The 18,788-nt window shown below is 38.2% G+C and overlaps 1 protein-coding gene across 1 annotated transcript in view; it reads left to right on the plus strand.

Annotated features, from left to right (window-relative positions):
* Positions 1 to 18,788, plus strand: part of DOCK2 (dedicator of cytokinesis 2) — a 157,431-nt gene that overhangs the window by 40,596 nt on the left and 98,047 nt on the right. The window contains exons 24-26 of the mRNA XM_048319744.1: positions 1,426 to 1,496; positions 1,781 to 1,887; positions 15,642 to 15,790. Of these exons, the coding sequence (XP_048175701.1) occupies positions 1,426 to 1,496; positions 1,781 to 1,887; positions 15,642 to 15,790 (327 nt within the window). The remainder of the gene's footprint in view (positions 1 to 1,425; positions 1,497 to 1,780; positions 1,888 to 15,641; positions 15,791 to 18,788) is intronic.

The following is an 18,788-nucleotide window of genomic DNA, read 5'->3' on the forward strand; positions in this document are numbered from 1 at the left end:
AATATTTTGTGGCCACTGGTGGCTCTATCTTTTATCAAACATCTATCGCAGTACCTGTGAATTGCTGTAAGATGAAACTCAGATGCTGCTGTGCAGTCTCTTCATGCAGTATTTGTAGCTTGAAAAGCGAGGAACAGCACTTGTCTGAAATAAAGCTGGAGCCAGTTTCCAGCCCAACACAAGTATTTGTATGGGTGTTTTAAATAGCCCTGGGATTTTCCAAATCAGTAGAAGATATAATCTCTTTGTTGAAGTTGCAACAGCTTTTAAACACTCTTTTGACCTTTCTAGGCTTGTGTATGAGTGTGGGATGAGATCTGCAGGAGAATGACTTTATCTGAAGGTATCTTAAGCCAGCATTTAGTCTCTTTGAAATACCGTATTCACTCTTGCTGAAGGCTGAACTCTTTTTTTCAATCAAGACATGGATAGTTTTTTGGGTTTTTTGAATTGGCTACTGCAGTGGAAATTCATACAAATAAAATTATAGCTTTATTGTGTTTAAAAGGTCTGAAAGAGAGCCAAAGAAAGCTGTGCTCTGATTGTCCTCATCCAGCCCCCCTACTCTCAAAAAGGAGACTAAGTTTTTAACAAGGAGCTTGCTGTGTACAGGTACAGAGCAATATTGAACCTAGATAGGCTTTTATCAGATAGAACTATAACAGAAGACTTCACATCACTGTAGCTTAGTTCTCGGCAAAATGTTAGTAGGAATTTATACCCTAAAGCTGCACAGTGAAGTAAAGTACTGCAAGTTAGTTTTTATGCATATTAACCTTAAGTGTTAGTGGTGATTTTGAGCCTGAAATTGCCTGCTGAAGTTTTTTTTCCCTGTAAGAATAGCAACTCATCTCTTACCCTTGTCATGGTAAGGTTTGGTTATCCCACTATACTGTCAAAACATACCTCAGGAATTGATAAGAGAAGATCAACCATCACACAGCTTGGCTGCAGATGGTGGGTTAGGGACATGACACCCCTCTTCATCTATTCTAGAAAGGGTGGCTCAGGGTGGGTGGATGACTGTTAACCTCAATTCTGCCTCCTGCGTGGCACATTTCTGGGATGGAATTGATACTGCTCCTGCTTTGATCAGTGCTTGGTTTGCTTCTTTGCATCGTGATGACATTTTTAGTGGTCTGCAAAGAGATTATCTACAAAGGCTGGACCCTTTCACAGGTCTACAAAGAGAATAAGATCCACTTGGTACTCTGGTAGTTAAGCTCTTCTGCATATCCTCAGCACAAAAGCCCTTATGCAACTCTGTGATTAAACTTATTCAAATGCCATGTAAAATTTCAGTCTGGGGAAAGAAGTCCAAGTTTATCAGTTTGTTTTGTGTGTATCTGTTGCAGCAGTATGCTCTGTACTGTTTATGTACTTGTGTAGACATACGGGGTTAACAGGATCTGTCTGTTAATTCAGGTTGCTGCCTTGAAGTACATACCGTCAGTTCTTCATGATGTTGAAATGGTTTTTGATGCCAAGTTACTGAGGTGAGTCACTCTTGAACATTTCCTAGTTATCAGCAATGACTTCTTATAGATCAGTTTAGGGCCTCAAAGCTACACCAGTTCCAAATAATCAAGACAGTGATGGGTCCCTAAATGCATGTTTGTTACTGGTCTCTTGTCAACATTTGTGATATATAAATACATGTAAATCTTAAAAAATGATAAATGTTTAGAAGTACATGACTTTTTGCTCTTTCTCTCTGTCCTTATTAACACATGAGGAATTCATCTGTATGGTATTTATGACACTTTTCCTTTACATGCAGCCAACTACTATATGAATTTTACACCTGCATTCCACCAGTGAAACTACAGAAGCAGAAAGTGCAGTCCATGAAGGAAATTGTACGCAGCAACCTTTTTAAAAAACAAGGTAAATAAGAAATGCCTCTAAGGCTTCAAATAAATGTGTGAAAATTTTCAGTGACTTACATGTTGTGCAATGCATGTTTGAAATGGAGTGAAACAAACACTGAAAGAGTGTGAATGCCAGCAGTCTGAGCTCTGGAGGGGATTCATCTCTTTCCACAGGATGGCAAGAGCTGTGCAAAGTGTGATTGCTGGCCTAGAGCAAGGAACAGGTGGGACTCAGAGGAACAGTTCTGCGTGGTTTTCTTACAATACAGTGGTTAGGTGGATGAGCTATATATCCTTTCAACCCATTTTAAGGTCTATAATGGAATAGGAACATGAACTGAAACCTTGTGAACACAGATGTTATATAAGGCCTCTGCCTGGGAAGAGGACAAAAAAAATCTGATTGTGCTGTGGTATGCTCAGCTGCAATGCAGCATTTCCACTTACAGGAATTACGATGCTTCTCAACCTCTATCAGAATTTAGTGTCTTTCTCAACTCTCAGGTGTTTTAATGACACTGAAATGTCTTTATCAGCATTGTGCTCAGTTTTCCTTCATATTTTCACAAAAAGTGAATTTTTGCTGAAGGAATCCTATCAGAGAAGCCAAGTTTTACATTATTGGCTTCATCTCAGTGTCAAGAGTTCCGACTCCTCTCTTGCGGACCAGATGGTTGCTTCTCTCTCACCACCTTTTTGCTGTGTAGATAACCTTCAGAACTTGAAAGGCACACAGACTATTTAGATGAGTTCCAGTTTCTGACAACTTAGAGATAATGATTCCAGGAACTTGACAGTACAACAGTGCATTGCAAATAGTGCAGTGTGTGAGTAGATTGAGAGGGGATTGCTTTGTGCCCCTCGTTATGTGTTGCCAGGAGAGTGATGCAGTTCTAACTAGCCAGGACAGATAAAAATTACACTTTATTTTAAGACCTGTGCTGCATTCCATCGAGACTGAAATCTATATTGTAAGCTTTAACAATAACTAGCTGTGTCTGTTGTGTTTTAAGACCATTGTAGATTTCCTGGGAAAATATGTCAAGAAAATAATGTAGTTGGTTTTATTGTTTAGATTAAATTATTAGTATTTTCACCTATCTTTATGTTAATAGTTTCATGGTAAACAGCTCTGATTTTTTTTTTTTTTAACTATGTGTAAATTTACATTTGCTTAGTATTGGTGAAACTCAAGTAGCTGCAGCTTAGGTATCTCCAGACATGATCCAAACCATTAAGAGCAGTTCCTAATTAATTTTCAAACAGTTCTAGTCCTGCAGTCACAGTTTTCTCTGGTAGTTGACTGTATCTCTGTTTAACAAGCAGAGTCTGATATATCATTGCAGTATGAGCTGCTTTTACTGCTGCTGCTTGTAAGATCAGAAGTGCCAGACATAGTTTTATCTGTGGTGCTTGTGGTGAGCAGCGTTTAGACCAGAAGGAGAAATATCCTCTCACAAGACCAAAACTCTTGGGTTAAAATAAGGCGCTCTCTTGAACTCTTGATCTTACTAGAATTCAGTCAGCTACCCTATGTTTAATACTGAGAAATTAAGTGTAAGCTATAAACTTACTTTGGTTCAATAGTTTTTCTTTAAAGAAGCTTGTCTCACTGAAGTACAATTGTTACTGGTTCATAGATCAGGAGAGGTGGTCAGGATGGCAGATCCCAGGCTTGTATAATAAGGAATAAAGCCCTAATAAAGTTTCAGAAAGAAAACAGTTGAGCATATAATAACTGTGTGCTTCACAATTCTATTCACTAGCATACATCCTACAGCTCCTTTCTTCCTTCCCTCTGTATGTTCCAGAAGAGAAAAGAATGGGTTTTGGATTCCCAAGAAGATTTCATTACAGTCTGCTTAGTGAGGTGTTTGTTTCATGTGTTTAACAGGCCTTTCCTTTAGCTGAGGTCTGTTAATGCAAAATACTCTGTAAAGCTTTTACTACTTGCAGATAAATAATAATAATAGATTGCTGGTTGCTTGTAAATGCAGCTTGTCTGATGTCTTGAAATATAGCTGGTACATCGTGGGAAATGTCTACCTTGGAATGCGTTGTGAATTCTAAAAAGGGGACATGGTTTCTGTTTCTCTATTTTTTTAGGTAATATTGAATAAGAAATTTTGCTAGGAGGATTTCTAATTCGGGGGACCTTTTACAAAACCAGTAAATGGTGGGTTTTGCATAGTGCTGACCAGATAATTAATACATTTTAATTTTTCCCAGACAGGTAGGTAGTGGGTTCGTTTAGTCTCACATTTGTAGATGAAAAAAATGTATTGCCCAAAACCTCTCTATTTTTTGCTAACATCAGACACTTGACAGCAAAACCAAGCAGCTGAGAGTATGAAGGCAGCATATCATACTTGATTCATTTCCCAGCCCTGCTCTTTCACCTATATCCTGTATATCTGGGTATTGTGATCCAAAGTTGTGTTAGTAATTGACAGTTAAAGTGTTCCCACTACATAATATGTAAAAATTAACTGCTTGTTTATGTGCTTGTGGTGATTACATGTGCAAGATCTACCTTAAAATGTTTTTACTGTGATACTTAATATAGTAATACTTGGTATATAACTATATAGTAATACTTAGGTGTGTTCTTTTTAGAGGAGTCTGGGGAAATGGGTTGATTTTTTTTCCATGTATTACTTAAAAACAAGAGAAGTCCTCTGAAGAAGCAATTGCCCAAAATAGAGAAAACAAGCTGCTGTCATTTTAAAATAGAACTAAAATAAATCCTGCTTATTTTAGTTTTATCATGACATATTGTTTTAGGAACACTATGACTTATATCATAATAGTAATAACCAGAGGATATTTTTGCTAGCTAGAAAATATTAATGTAAACATTTTGTATGTCAGTAGTTTGATGACGTGATAGAATAAAACAGCTCTTTGTTGGTAACGTAGGATTTAGAGTTGCCATTATTGTAGAATTTAAAATGCCTGAAAACCACTGCTTTTTTATTTTATTTTTTCCTTACTGGAGTGGCAGATATACCTTTACACCATCCTTGGTGCAATCTGGTCAGGACTAAATAGACTTTTGCAAATACATTTTCCATTTCCTGACACCATTCCATGAAGCTGTCATTCCTCTAACACAGAATGGCCAGCTAACAATGCTACTATTGCCTCGGGGTGTTACCCAAGTACCTTTTAGGGCATTTAATATTGGAGTTTCTCTGTTTGGTAATGATCTTTATACCTTTCTTTTCACCCAACTGCCCCTGCACCACTAATGGCAGAAAATCATCCCTGTAATAATTACAGGGTGTTTTTTATCTTAATGATATTTTTTGATTATTTGCATTTATGTTTTGTTTTCAGCCTTAACATTGTAATTACCATAGGGGGAGAAGTCCACATCATGTTTAAGTGCAGGCACTGGAGAATGTGAAAAGACCAATACACAATTAAGAATCTATAATATTATAGTGATATGAAAACATTTCTGTACCATGCTGCTGTAATACTGTGCATGGTAAACAGCAAACAAATCTCTTTTCATTTACATCGCTGTGGCTTAAAATAGAAAATTCTAAAGATCCTTTTTTTGCTCTCCATCAAATACAATTGATTTTAAAATTAATTGGACAGAGAACCAAGTGTGTGTAGGGTGTAGACGCCGCCTGATTCATTACTGCACTCAATGAGCTGGAAGGTCATTTACAAGAAGGAAAGCACATGTAGGCTATCTCAGAATAGGATGCAGCGTGATAATTAAGGTAAGATTGCCAACAGTATCATTAACTAAAGTTCACATTTATCTACAACAGGTAGCATTTTTTCTGCCATGAATATGGAATGTATTTAACTACACTGCTAATTACAGCGAAGTCTATTAATTTGCGTGTTTCAGATTATCTATTCCTCCAGACTTTATTCTCTTTCCAGGTAGTTCATGGCAGTTCCAGTTCAATTAATTTACATCCATCCCCAGAGGTATTGTCTTTACAATTCAATTGGATTGCGTATACTGGCACTTCTATTCCTTGACCCATTGATATTCACAGCATTTTCTAAAGAAGCAGACTTATGAAAACACAGGAAGGTATTTTCAAAAAAATAATAAAAAAAAAGCCAGTGAAATTTGTCTTTATTTAATAAAGCTGCATGTGAACCTGAAGTTGGAAACCTTGAGGGTGAACTGAATTTATTGGTATGTATTCCCAGGCATTCAAAAGTTTCCACTGTAGACTCAGGGAGTGCTTTCATCAGATAGGAAACGTGGTCCCGTGCACCTCTGCTGTAATTGATCTTCAAAGGCCTTGTAGCACTAAAGCACTTTTAGAAGCCTTTAAATTACATTGCCAGTTTTTTCATAGAGGCATTGATTTCTTGCTCCCACTCTGTAACTATAACACAGCTTGGAGAGGTTATGGTGGTGCAGGTATTGGAGGGGCTGAGTGTAGGAGGATGGATGCTTTCTGCTGCTTGCACACTTTCACCGTAGCATTTAGGAATGTTCTAACAGGATGTGTGAGCAGACTTTTATGCAGTTTTGTGTTTAGAAAATAGTAACTCCTTTTTGGTCAGAGGACAAGAAATCTGCCTAATTTTTGACATTTTTCTTCTAGATTACTTGATATTTTATTATTTTAAAATACCAGAGTTAAAGAAATGGTTGCGTTGTCTCACATAAGCATCTTTAATGGGATTTTAGAGTCTCTTTTATGATGGAAGAAACTGTCTCCTGTCATATCTTCCACCCTGTACAGTAGGATGTAATGGATTATTCCTCCCTGTTGTGAAAAAGTTTTGTTTGAATTGTTTAACTTCTACGTAAAACTACTTTTCAGGAGTTACTGTTTTGTTTGTTTTTAGGAAACTTATTGCCAAAATTCCCCCACCATCTCTCTGTTTTTTGAGAGAGCAACAAATTAAGATATAGCTGTTCATAAATTACATGGAGTTTTTATTGTAGTTAGTGCTGCTGAGTTTATAGGATCTAGATGTTTATTCTAAGATGGCCCTGGAATATTTACTGACACTATGCTGAAAGTTGTAAATGAGTAGCCTTGGGAGAACTGGTTTTTATTGGTGTGAAATGAATGTAAAGTGCTTCAACACATGATAAAATGTGTCTGTTTTGATAGTGGTGCTTGGGACATTGCATTCCCTGACTGCCCAGTCCTGGTGAGGGGTTTGTGCTGTAGCAGAGCTCAGAGATCTACCCCAAGGACCAGGAGCTCTAAGTAGGGCACACAGATGGTCACTGGCAGGGGTGGGAATCGAGTTTCAGTGTCTTGGCTGGAAATGCAGGCCCTGTGCTCACTGTGGCTCCAGACACGGCTGCTGCATGTTCAGCATATGCAAACCACTTGCTGATTTTGGAAGAACAGCAGCAAGAGACATATGTTAGCACCAGGGGTTAATTTGCCAGATGCCAGAAGAAATGCTGAGACTATAGCAATGCTTTTTTTCCTCACTGAAGAACTCTTTCTATTCTATTACTGTTTAAACAAGAGAAGTACTTACACACACCCATAATTACATTGATTTCCTAACACTCGTGTACATTACTGGGTTTTACCTGTGAAATACTTTGTTTCGTTTCAAGAATTGAATATTGTTGGTAGTTTGTGTTGCTAGAGTGTATTGTTTTTACCTTCAGGATTATTAAGAAAAAAGTTTTAAAAAACAGAGTAGAAGGAGGAGTAATTTCTGATTAAGCATATTTCAGTGTCATTACTATGGTCAGGATTGAGTTGCAGATATGGATTTTTACTATTATAATCTTACAATCTACTTCCTACTGATATGAGTTCCTAAGCCTAAGTTTTTGCGGATTTGTGGGGGTTTTCTATGATTTTTTTTCCCCCTTTCCTGTGTTCAAAAAAACTTCTCAACATTTTAAATGACTTGAACACAGGAGATCATTAATGCATGTCACTCTCCTGTTTTTAGCTACTGGGAAAAAATTGAAATTAGTCACTGTTCATAAATTCCTTTAAAAAGGTTCTGTATTGAAATCCAGTCTTGCCTGTAGATTCAGTCTCAAAGTTCATATTTAGCTTTTTTATTTATTGGGGTTTTTTTCCGGGGGTACATTAGCTCTAAAACATCACTTCAAGTGCTGTATTCATTTTTTGCCAGTTCTATTCCTGCAATGTTTTGATATAGATGAGTACGGCATAAGCATATCTGTAGGTATTTATCTGCATACATTTGTGATGGACATATGTAGATTAAAGCCATTACTTGTGTTTATGGAGGAGTGGGAGACATGCTCGATATTGCTATTGATAACTTTTTGTTAGACTTGACCCATTATGGCATTTTTTAGTTGCATTTTTTAAAAATCTTGTTATATAGAGGGAAAGCAAGTTAGGTGAACTAGTTTTAACAATGAACTTCAGGATGTTTATGTAAAACGTGGTTTACGATTACTTCAAATAGAAAAAGCAGACCATAAACATATTAAAGCAGTTGATAATGACACATATTGGGCGTCAGTAAAATGAAATGAGGAAATAGGTGAGTTGGAATTCATCTAAATTCACCGAATCATAGGATGGCCTGGGTTGGAAGGGACTGTAAAGATCTCAATCTGCCAGAGAGGATGTGCTGACAAGGCTGTGTTGCAGCCTGGCAGACTGCAGTGACTGCAAGCTGGAAAAGGCACCAAATGCTGAAAATGCTGTCTTGGCTACAGCAGGGTGGTGTTGGAAGTCCTGGCTGTCCTGGAATGCCTGGCTTTACTCAACCCCTCAGGAGTGGAGACACTTGCACGTACGCCTGGAAGCTGGGAGGCAGAGACTTCTGCAACTGCTCCTGGTGTCAGTGGTGTGCTGGGACTGTTGATGCTGTACCTGTTCTGTATCCTCCTGCCTCACTTGCTGACACTGAACAGTCAGCAGGTGTTGTGTGCTGGCCTCACAGGATTCCTGTGTTTCTCCTTCCTTCATGCTCCTATTAGAGGCCAGCGGGCAAAGAGAATTTGCATCTTGCAGTGCTGTCAGGATCTGTAGGTGACCTATGGTACCTTCCCTTTCTGTGGCTCTTATCTGAGCTGTGAAATTTTAATTTAGATTTAACAACAAATGGAAAATATACCATTTTAAAATCGCTACTTTGGGGCTTCCCAGTAAAGCAAAGAGTTAAATTGCAAATAACAAAGAAGGAAGACTTTTAGTAGGAAGATTGCTGCAGTTGTGAACAGATGTCCATTGTGAGGAAGCACAATGCTTTAACAGAGCGCTGGCTGCCATCAGAAGTCTCACCTCATTGAAAGAATGTTGTTCACTGGCTTTATTTTTAAGGCTTTGTTCTAAATCTGTATTCAGATGACACCTATGTCCTTATTAAACTGGCATGCCAGTTTTTAAGTGGGCATGAAGCCATCCTAACAGATGGATATGACTACAGGCATGCCAGGGAATCAAGAGTAGTATTTCCTAAGGGAGACAAAAGTGGTGTTAAATCTTTATTACCATTTTGGCTGCACATACGAGGCAGTCAGGAATGAAACCCATCTGTAATTTTTGCTGAAGGAGACCCAAATGTCTTTTTTAATGACATGATTGCATTAATGACTTAAGAGTTTGAATTTCATTTACCTGGTACATAAGAAATCTTTGGGTATCTTCCAAAGGGAATAAGGTGAATAGAGGGGCTAAAAAACCCAACCAAACCCAAAATAGAAAATATATAACTGCTTAATTCTGGACAACAAAGAATCTACCTGTCCTTATTCAGGAAGGTGCTGCCAGGGAACCTTTCTAAGAAGTGTGTTGGAATTTGGAATTGATGAATATGTATAATACTAAGTCTTTTAACAGACCTTGATGAAGAAAATGCAAGATGCTCAAACTGTATGTTGATGTTTTATCAGTTCAAATAAAGTTTGGGGCAGCTAGAAAAAACCAGTCAGAACAGTTGGGCTTTTTCATGCTTTTGAACATTAAGGAAGAATAGATGTTGCTGGGAATGTTCTTACATTATTTGTCAAGCTGAAAAGAAAGCAGCTAGTACTTAAATAGGCATCTTCCCCCCTCTCTGTCTCTCCCTTGTCTGTCTTGAGCTTTCTTGGGGCATGGGAGGAGGTGTGAGAATGTGAATTGCTTCATCACAGACTTAGAGATTTGTTTAGGCTGGAAAATAATACCCTTAAAATTGAGTCCAGCTGTAAACCTAACACTGCCAAGTCTGCCACTAAACCATGTCCCCACATCCCCACATCTTTTAAATCTCCCCAGGGACGGTGACTCCATCACTGTCCTGGGCAGCTTGTCCCAGGGCTGGACAACCCCTGAGACAGTTTTTGCTTATCACTTGCTACTTGAGAGAGCAACTCCCACCTCCCTCCACTCTCCTCTCAGGGAGTTGTAGAGGTAGAAGGTCCCCCCTGAGCCTCCTTTTCTCCAGGCTGAGCCCCACCAGCTCCCTCAGCCACTCCCCATCAGACCTGTGCTCCAGACCCTTCCCCAGCTCCGTTCCTTCTCTGCCCTCTCTCCAGTCCCTCAGTGCCTTCTTTGCCTGAGGGGCCCAGAACTGGGCAGAGCCCTCGAGGTGTGGCCTCAATGGTGCCCAGCACAGGTCACTGCCCTGGTCCTGCTGCCACACCAGTGCTGGTACAGGCCAGGTGCCCTTGGCCTCTTGCCCACCTGAGCAAACCTGGACTCATGTTCAGCCACAGTCAGCCAGGACCCCCAGGTCCCTTCCTGCCCGGAGCACAGGACCTGGCACTTCACCTCAGTGAAGCTCACCCCGCTGGCCTCAGCCCACTGATCCAGCTCGTCCAGGTCCCTCTGCAGAGCCTTCCTGCCACCAATTTAGTGTCATCTGCAGCCTTGCTGAGGGTGCATCCAGTGATGAGTCTAAATCATCAACTACAACATCAAGTTTTACTTTGGCTATTTTTCTCAATTGAAGTCTTCCACAATTTTCTTAATTTTTTTCTCCTTTTCCCAGGCCATTGAATTGCTCATGTTTAAATAAGAACTTGGTTCATTTTCCTTACATAACTTGTGCAATGATACCTTAGTATTATAATCTGAAACTTGTGTACTGGTTCAATAAACTTTTGCTTGTCCTAAGACAGTACAAGGATTTCATCTTTTGTGTAATGTTCTAGTGAAATAGTTTTACTGGGTTTTCAAAGATACAAAGACATGACTACAGGTTTATGTTTACTTTAGTCCACCTGCAGGCTCAGGATGAGATCAGGTCTTCCTTGCTATGAATACAGGTCTTTTCCAGTTGCTTTGATTGTGTGTTTTTCAGAACATTTTGGAATTACACTCTCATATGAGATGACTTCAACTGCTAGGTGTCTTATAAAACCTAATTAGTTTTCTTTTTCTTCTATTCATCAATAATATCCTAGAAGTGCATTATAAAATTCCTTCTCCTGTACTAACTAACAAGCTGAGTTTATCTAGCAGCCAGTCAAAAAATATAGACATAAAGCTTTAATATTAGCCAAACTAATTAACACCAAAAATTGAATTTTCTTGCTAAAATCTATTGATTTTTTTGTATTATTATCAATGGCAAGTTTGATTTTTTTTTTCCCCTAAGGAAACAATTTAGCTAAGACTAGTTAAACAACCTTGAATTTCCATGTGGCTTGATGTTTCAACATTGTCCACATCTGAAAATGCACTGTAAATAATTGATCAGCTGCATAGTTTGTCCTTTTAAGAGATTCTGTATGTATCAAATATGGATCCAATTTTAATTTATATTGCAAAGTACAACTGGGAGTACTGAAGCTTGTAGAGTAATTAGCTCTAAAATCTGAAGGAAATCAATTGCACTTTCTGCCTCAACTGTTGTCTCAGTACAACAGGAAAATTGGTCTATGCAAGCAACCCTGTTTTCTCCATGTTTAAGGAGTATGGAATGGCTTTATATGGAAGAAAAATTATGTCAAAGACTTGATTCTTTCACTAAAATACACATGTGTGGTTTTTAATGAGTTACAGACAAGGGCAGGCATTTTGCATTCTGGTAGGAAGCTTTAATTGACTTCTGAGGGCTTGTATTGGAGGAGTTTTAAATTCAGTGAAGCTTGCCTCCGCTCCTCTTTAAGGTGTCCACTGCAACTTGTTAGTCATGATCTCATCTATGCTTCCTGATTATTGAGCAAATGGGTGTCACTGACATGTGAAGGCACAAGTAATTTGGTGATTAATGTTTTCATAACACCTACCTTGAATCCCAGGGTTTTATTTTCTATACGAAGACAAATTAAAAATGTACTTTATCTAAAAGACAGGGTTCCTCTTGATCAGTGACTTTGCTCAATTTAGTCTCTTACTTTACTTTTGAAAATAAGCTCGTTAGGTACAGGTTTTTATTATCCAGTTGCTCCCTGTAACTTTGAAAGCTACCCAAAAGGAATTTTTATATTTGCTAGCTGTCAGGCAGTTCAAAGGGACATCTTAATAGCTTAAAATTGAGCTGGATATTATTTTGAAGGAGTGAGAGCAGTAAGTATGTTTATCCTGGCAGATGTGAAACCGGAATGTGCCAAGAACCTTCCATTCTCTTTGTGAGAGGTGAAAAGTGGCTGAGATGTCACATAATGTGATGTGACTTTGAACTTTGCTGCTATGAACAGCCTGTTAGCATAGCACTCCCTAGTGATGTTTTTTGAAGTGGAAGTGTTTTCAAGGCACTATTTTTAAGAATGGTAGTTATGGGGAAAGAATTGCCAGCTAAATTTCTTACATACTGTTGATTTGGAATCTGTACTTCTATTTGTCATTCCAGATTAGTTAGATGTGCTTGTCTAAATAGGTCCATCTTTGTGTTGTATTAGGTGTAGCTGTTACTGTGTTGTTTCAGATTGCTGGAGTAAGTTATGAATCCCTGTACAAAGTGTAATTTATATGGACCAGGTTGAGAGTTGAGAACTTGTGGCACAAAGTGTTGCCATGGGTAGAACTCTGCTGTAGCTGCAGACAGGCATGGAGAGGGATGTGGGTGAGTTTTACTGCCGAGGGTTTGCTTGGTATATGGGATCCACAATGCTGTAGGAGAAATGGGGTTTAGCTTGTGCTGAATCTTTCCTTCAGCATATCTTGCACACAGTCAGAGAATCTGGAAGGGAACAGGGGGGTGGAGCAGAGTGGAGACTAGAAAAGAGGTATTTTACTGCATGTGTATTTTCATACAGGTTACATATATGTGAAACATTTCTTACGCCTCACTACAGATGCTGTGCAAGTGCTAGGGATTCAAATGGCAAGAATTGGGTTTCTCCTACCTGTCTTTAGAATAATGAGTTTGATATCATCTCTTCTGATATAGGACACCTTGATGTTTGAGTCCACAGATAAAAAAATGGCAAGCCCCAAAAATGTCATCATTTATGTACACAGGAATATATGTAACTTTGTTCCTGACTTTCTGACAGTCTCTGTTCATTTTCCAGAGATTCAGAGTCTCCTGTGATTTTTTTTTTACTGTGTTGTGTTGCTTACTCGTTACCCATAGTTGTCTGCTCTGTTCAGGTTCTGAGGATTAGAAACTGATATTTTCAGTGCACCAAGCTACTGCCACACTACCATTGATTAGCAGTTTTAGCAATCAAGAATCATAGAATAGTTTGAGTTGGAAGGAATCTGGGAATGTGTCCAGCCCAACCTCCAGCTCAGCATGAGGTCAGCTGTGAGGTCAGACGAGGTTTTTCCAGGATAGTCTGTGCAACCTGTTAGTTCTACTGCTTGGCTGTCTGTGTGAGGAAGAGGTTTCTCCTTATATCCAGCCTCAACTGCTTGCTTGGGTTGTGAGTCCATTTTTCAATTTCATCTGATCCACTTTAAAATGTGTTAAATGTGTGCCATCTTTCAGTAAGACTGTTGCACTTACGGTCCTTCTCGTAAGCACCATGAAATGGAACTAGGTTAGCAATAAATGCTATGTCAAAATACAGCTTAAGTATTTTTGGGGTGGTCAGAATCTTGATGAATGAATTCTGAACTGATCATACTAGGAACTGTGTTCCCCCTGGATAACCTGGATAACTGTTGAAGGACAGTCTCCACAGATAATAATGAAAACAGAACTTAAGTTTGTTTACTAGCTTTTTCAAAAGTAGTAAACTAATAATCTATTTTATAATTTGCAGTTATTTGTTGACTGAATATATCAACCCTGTATTAAAAAGATCCTATCACATTTTAGCAAGTTTTTAAGGTATTGCATGTAACTTTTTTGGTTGCTGATGATGTTTCTTTGGTTTAGTTTTTAGTTAAGCTAATAGCACTGGATTTGTTGCATTTAGAATGAGTTAGAAGCAGTTTGTAGGAGCAAATCAAGAAAGTTTTTGCTAGTTACTGAATTACATCTCAGTTTCAGAAAACTTATAGTATTTGCTGTCTGCAGCTGGTGACCAGCTGCCAGTACTGACTTCTGGAGCGCAGGTGTTCTCTGCCTGCATGAGCACAAATCCACACAGAAGTGCTTTAGGAGTGTTGGTATCCCCTGCTGCTGGGCTCCACTATGTGGTTTGTGAGCACAGCCCTTTGGTTTCTGCTTCAGAGGGGTATCTGTAGCCTGCAAGAAGTGTGTCTGTGCAGAATTGGGCACATAAAGAACTGTAGGCTGTGTGAAATTCATTTTTATGCTGCTGTTCAAACAGGGCTCGTGTTGATATGTGTTCTTTAACTGCTGTCTTACTGGTGAGTTTGTAACTTAGTTATTGGGTTAGATTTGTCTTGTAGCTTGGAATAAGTATTATAGAAATAGTTACCAAGGGTAGAGATGCTTTCTGAGGCGACAAATTATGCTGCTCTTCAGACATGATTAAAAGCTCTTGGCTTCATTTAGTTTGGAGCTGTTACTTCAAATAAGAATAATCTGCATGGATTGCTTCTGTTGCTTCATCTGCAAAATTCAGACATTTATAATCTACTTTCCATTCTTTTCTTTTTCTTTCTTTCTTTCCTTTCTCTCTGTATGTACTAGCACCTTTATTTTGGGGGGATTCTGAGCCCCTGGCTTGTTTTAAATCGCAATGGATACAGTTTCACCATGTCTCACAATGCACTGCTTTATCAGGGAGTGCAGTGTATGTCCAGGTGCTCCAAATCATTCTTAAAAAATAAAAGATACTTTTTATTCCTAGATAGATATTGCTCTCATTAAAGTTCTATCAAATTTGTGTATTTTGTACTCCTGACATTTCCTATAAGCACCTCTCTCTTAAAAAGTCAATGTATGGGTGATATTGAAACATAACTTCATATTTGTGTCAGCTTCCTTAAATTTAAATAAGGATGAATGTATGCACAGCTCTCACTATCACAATCTTGGTAGGCCTTTCATTAGAGTCTTCTCTTTGTCTGCATTCTTTTATGTGCCTTTAGAAGATATGTTTCAAAATGATGCACATAGAACACTTCTCTTCTGCTGTTTGAGTCTTATTTTCAGAAATAAGTTAATAAGTGCAGTAATTTTCTCACATTAAAATCCTGTCATTACTTAAACACAATTAATTTCCAGATGCTTTGTGTGTAAGTGAGTAATTTGTCCCCAAGTGTTTGATATAAGCTGAACAGCCTTCAGAATTTAACTGAAGAAAACTATTTTTATCAGGAACTTTCGGTTTTAATATATGAAAATACTGTTAACTTATGAAAATACCGCACAAGTATGGAATATTAATGAGGCACAATTGGAAAATCAGCAATTCCACATTGGGACTGTGGCTGTTGAAGCATATTGTGTTTCACTGTTTGAGGGAGGGTTTATTTGCACACAGTATTTGATTTATATTTGTTGTTAAGATAATATGCTTTCTTTCAGAATGCAGGGACATTCTGCTTCCTGTGATTACAAAAGAGCTGAGGGAATTACTGGAAGAGAAGGAGGATCAGCAGCTCCAGGTCCAAGAGAGGAAGTACTGCGTTGAATTACTTAATAGTATCCTGGAGGTTCTGAGCTGTCAAGACCCTGTAAGTATTGATGATGATGATATAGAGAGCCCAAGTCTGTAGAAAGCTTGAGCTGATTAGGTAGTAAATTATTGATGATGATTAATCTCTTTCAAATATTTAATACAAGTCAGTGGCAAATTGAACTTTTCTCCTATTTTTCATAAACTTAAATGAAAGGGCAGTTGAGGTATTAAAGATTAATACTGACATCTGAGTAACCTGATCCAGTTGAAGATATCTGTGCTCATTGCAGGGGGTTGGACTACATGACCTTTCAAGGTCCCTTCCAAACATAAATTTTTGATTATTCTGTAATTATTTTAATTATTCAGAATAAATTTCAAATTTCATCTTGTTGCTCTCACAAAAGCCCCTGTAGTTTCTGACACAGATGCTGTACAATGTGGTGAGGTATGGTTTGTGCTTTCAGCAGTGTCTGGGTAAAACAGAATACTCTTTACTATATTTCACTTGGAGACTGTAGTTTCTTTCTCAGACTTCTGAAATTTTGGAACACTGAAATTTTCATCTGGATGGTTCTTTTTTTTCTCATTTGAGAGAATATTGAATTGACTTTTAGTTACTTTTTAATGAGTAGTAGGTTATTCAATGAAGCTTCTCAATAATTTGAGTGATTTATTCTGAGAAAACCTCATAACTAATTACATTAAGAAAGCTGTAATTTCTTCTGTGCTGATTTTTTCTCAGCTATAGTTTTCCAATACATGTGTTCAAACTTTGCAGACTTTAGATTAGGGCAAGTTGTCATTTTGGGAGTTTTTCACTGTGGCTCCTTGGATCATTTCCTAGTAAATGGAATCATTACAGTATATATCTTGATTTCATAAAAATCTTTGTTACTGCAGAGGTTTTTCCATTTGCACAGGGCAATCTTTCCATGTGTATTATGAGCTATTTGCCTCATTGGTTTAGACTTAAGCAGTTCAGGAGGGACTGATCCAAGGGGATACCAAAGAGGTATTGGAACATTTGAATTTGAAATGTAATTCTTAAGAGAAACGGTGAAAACATGATGAGGCAAAAATTGAAGTTATCATCTCATAAGTCTATAATGCAAAGTAACCAGTTTCGTTACTGTATCCTTTAAAAGGTAAACACAATTGTAAAGTAAGATGGGGCTCTCTGTGTGTACCACATAAATGAAGTTTATTTTTGAATTTAACAGTTACCATCCACAGCAGCAGTTGCTGACATGTCAAAGACTCATTAGGGCCTACTGAAAATATGGGTTTGTAGCTCATCTTTGTGTGAGTGGGAACATTATGCAGAGCAGCAGAAGAATTGCTGAGAATTTAAAATGCGTGCATTAAAAAAATTATATATTGACATTTGTTCCAGAGAAGTGGCATTTCTTCAATAGTTTCTTTCAAGGAAAGTAAACTGGAGATTATCTGTGAGATGTTTGGGTCACAGTTATCTACAGATTGTGCTTGCAAGGAATACTGATGCATTTCTGATATAGGGAGAAAAGCCCCTTGGGGCAGCTTTAAATCAGCAGTGGTATCAGTCCTCTGGAGGCATCATATTCCTGAGTCTAAGAAATATTGTAGATAGTTGGGATATCAACAGAAGAACCAGATGCTTCTGTTGCAAAAAGTCCATACCCTGGCCTGCCTCTGGCAATACAACTGCTGGTCAGAGAAAATACAGATTTTAGAATAAATTAAGGATGTGTCATTAACCGTAACACCTGGGCTTGTAACCACAACAGGAAATGCGTGGCCATCACTTGTAGTTTTTTCTTTCCTTGAGTGAGAATCCATGGGTTAAGATCTCATTTTTTAACAAAACACTGATCCTGCCTCAGTACTGAAAATCTGCTGTTGAGATGACTTATCTGAAGGAGGAAAAAGCAGCAAAGGAGGGGAACACCACAGTATCCAAGGATCACAGTCATTTCTCTTTGAGAGCCACTACAGATTTCTCTGGAGTATAATTTTATATTTATATATTCCAGCTAAAGTGAGAAATCTTGTTTCGAGGCTGTACTTGCCTTGCAGCAGTAAATACTTTGTAACCTGTAGGCAAATGGAAAGGGTTCACATATGGCCAGGTTATTGTTTAGGCACTGACTTTCAAGATGCCTTTATATGCAGTGTGATCTAGATACAGACAATAAGTTTGGTAATTAACCAAGTCATTTCTGCTGGGATTACACTTGAACCCTAAAATGAATGCACTTTTCCATTCAACAGTTCATTTCCTGTATCCCTTAGCCTCTTTCTAAGAAAATGGATGTTTGACCTGCTGGAGGAAAAAGCTTCAGCCCTTAGTAGCAGCATCACTTTACAGTATTAATAACACCAATGCCCTGTCCTATTCCTTCTGGTTTTTCCATCTCAGTAGAGAAACCTGGTTTCAAAATTTTTGGAAACTTAACTTTGATATTTTTACATTTCATTTATTCTGTGAAAGTCACCAGAAATAAAATGCACACAAAGGACAGGGAAGAACAAACAGCAGTAGTTGTTCTGTTTTGTGTGGTGAAAATTTGTACTGTGAGGTGATCTTTGAAGTTGTTACAGAATTTTTGAAGAATGTATTTTCTTTGTCAAAGGAAAAGATATTTTGGTATTACCAGCTCTGGTCTACTGTTTTGTCTCACATTGTTTAGTGAGTGGGAACATGGGAATCATCAGATCCTTGTGTTCAAATGCTGTTTTCTTCAGCTGCTGCCTCACTGCTGGGTTCTGCAGGTAGCTAGTGTGTTGTTAAAAACTCTGTTTTGTGTAGTGTTTATTTTTATGACTAGACAGTCACTGTTGGGCATCTCAGTAAGATGCTGAGATTTGATTTTAAGTTTCCTCTCCAGCAAACAACTTTTGGACATAGATGGCATTGTTTTGGCTTAATCATGTCTAAAATTAGCTTCATAGCTTGAGACTGTGCTTCAAGCACCTGTGAAATACAGTTAAATCTCAGAACTGCAAGTCATTGATGAAGGTCATGGTGAAATCTGTGACTTTTTGTTTCTGTTTTAATTAAAACCACTTCC

The sequence above is a fragment of the Corvus hawaiiensis genome, chromosome 15 (genome assembly GCF_020740725.1).
Source record: "Corvus hawaiiensis isolate bCorHaw1 chromosome 15, bCorHaw1.pri.cur, whole genome shotgun sequence".
Classification (NCBI taxonomy): domain Eukaryota; kingdom Metazoa; phylum Chordata; class Aves; order Passeriformes; family Corvidae; genus Corvus; species Corvus hawaiiensis.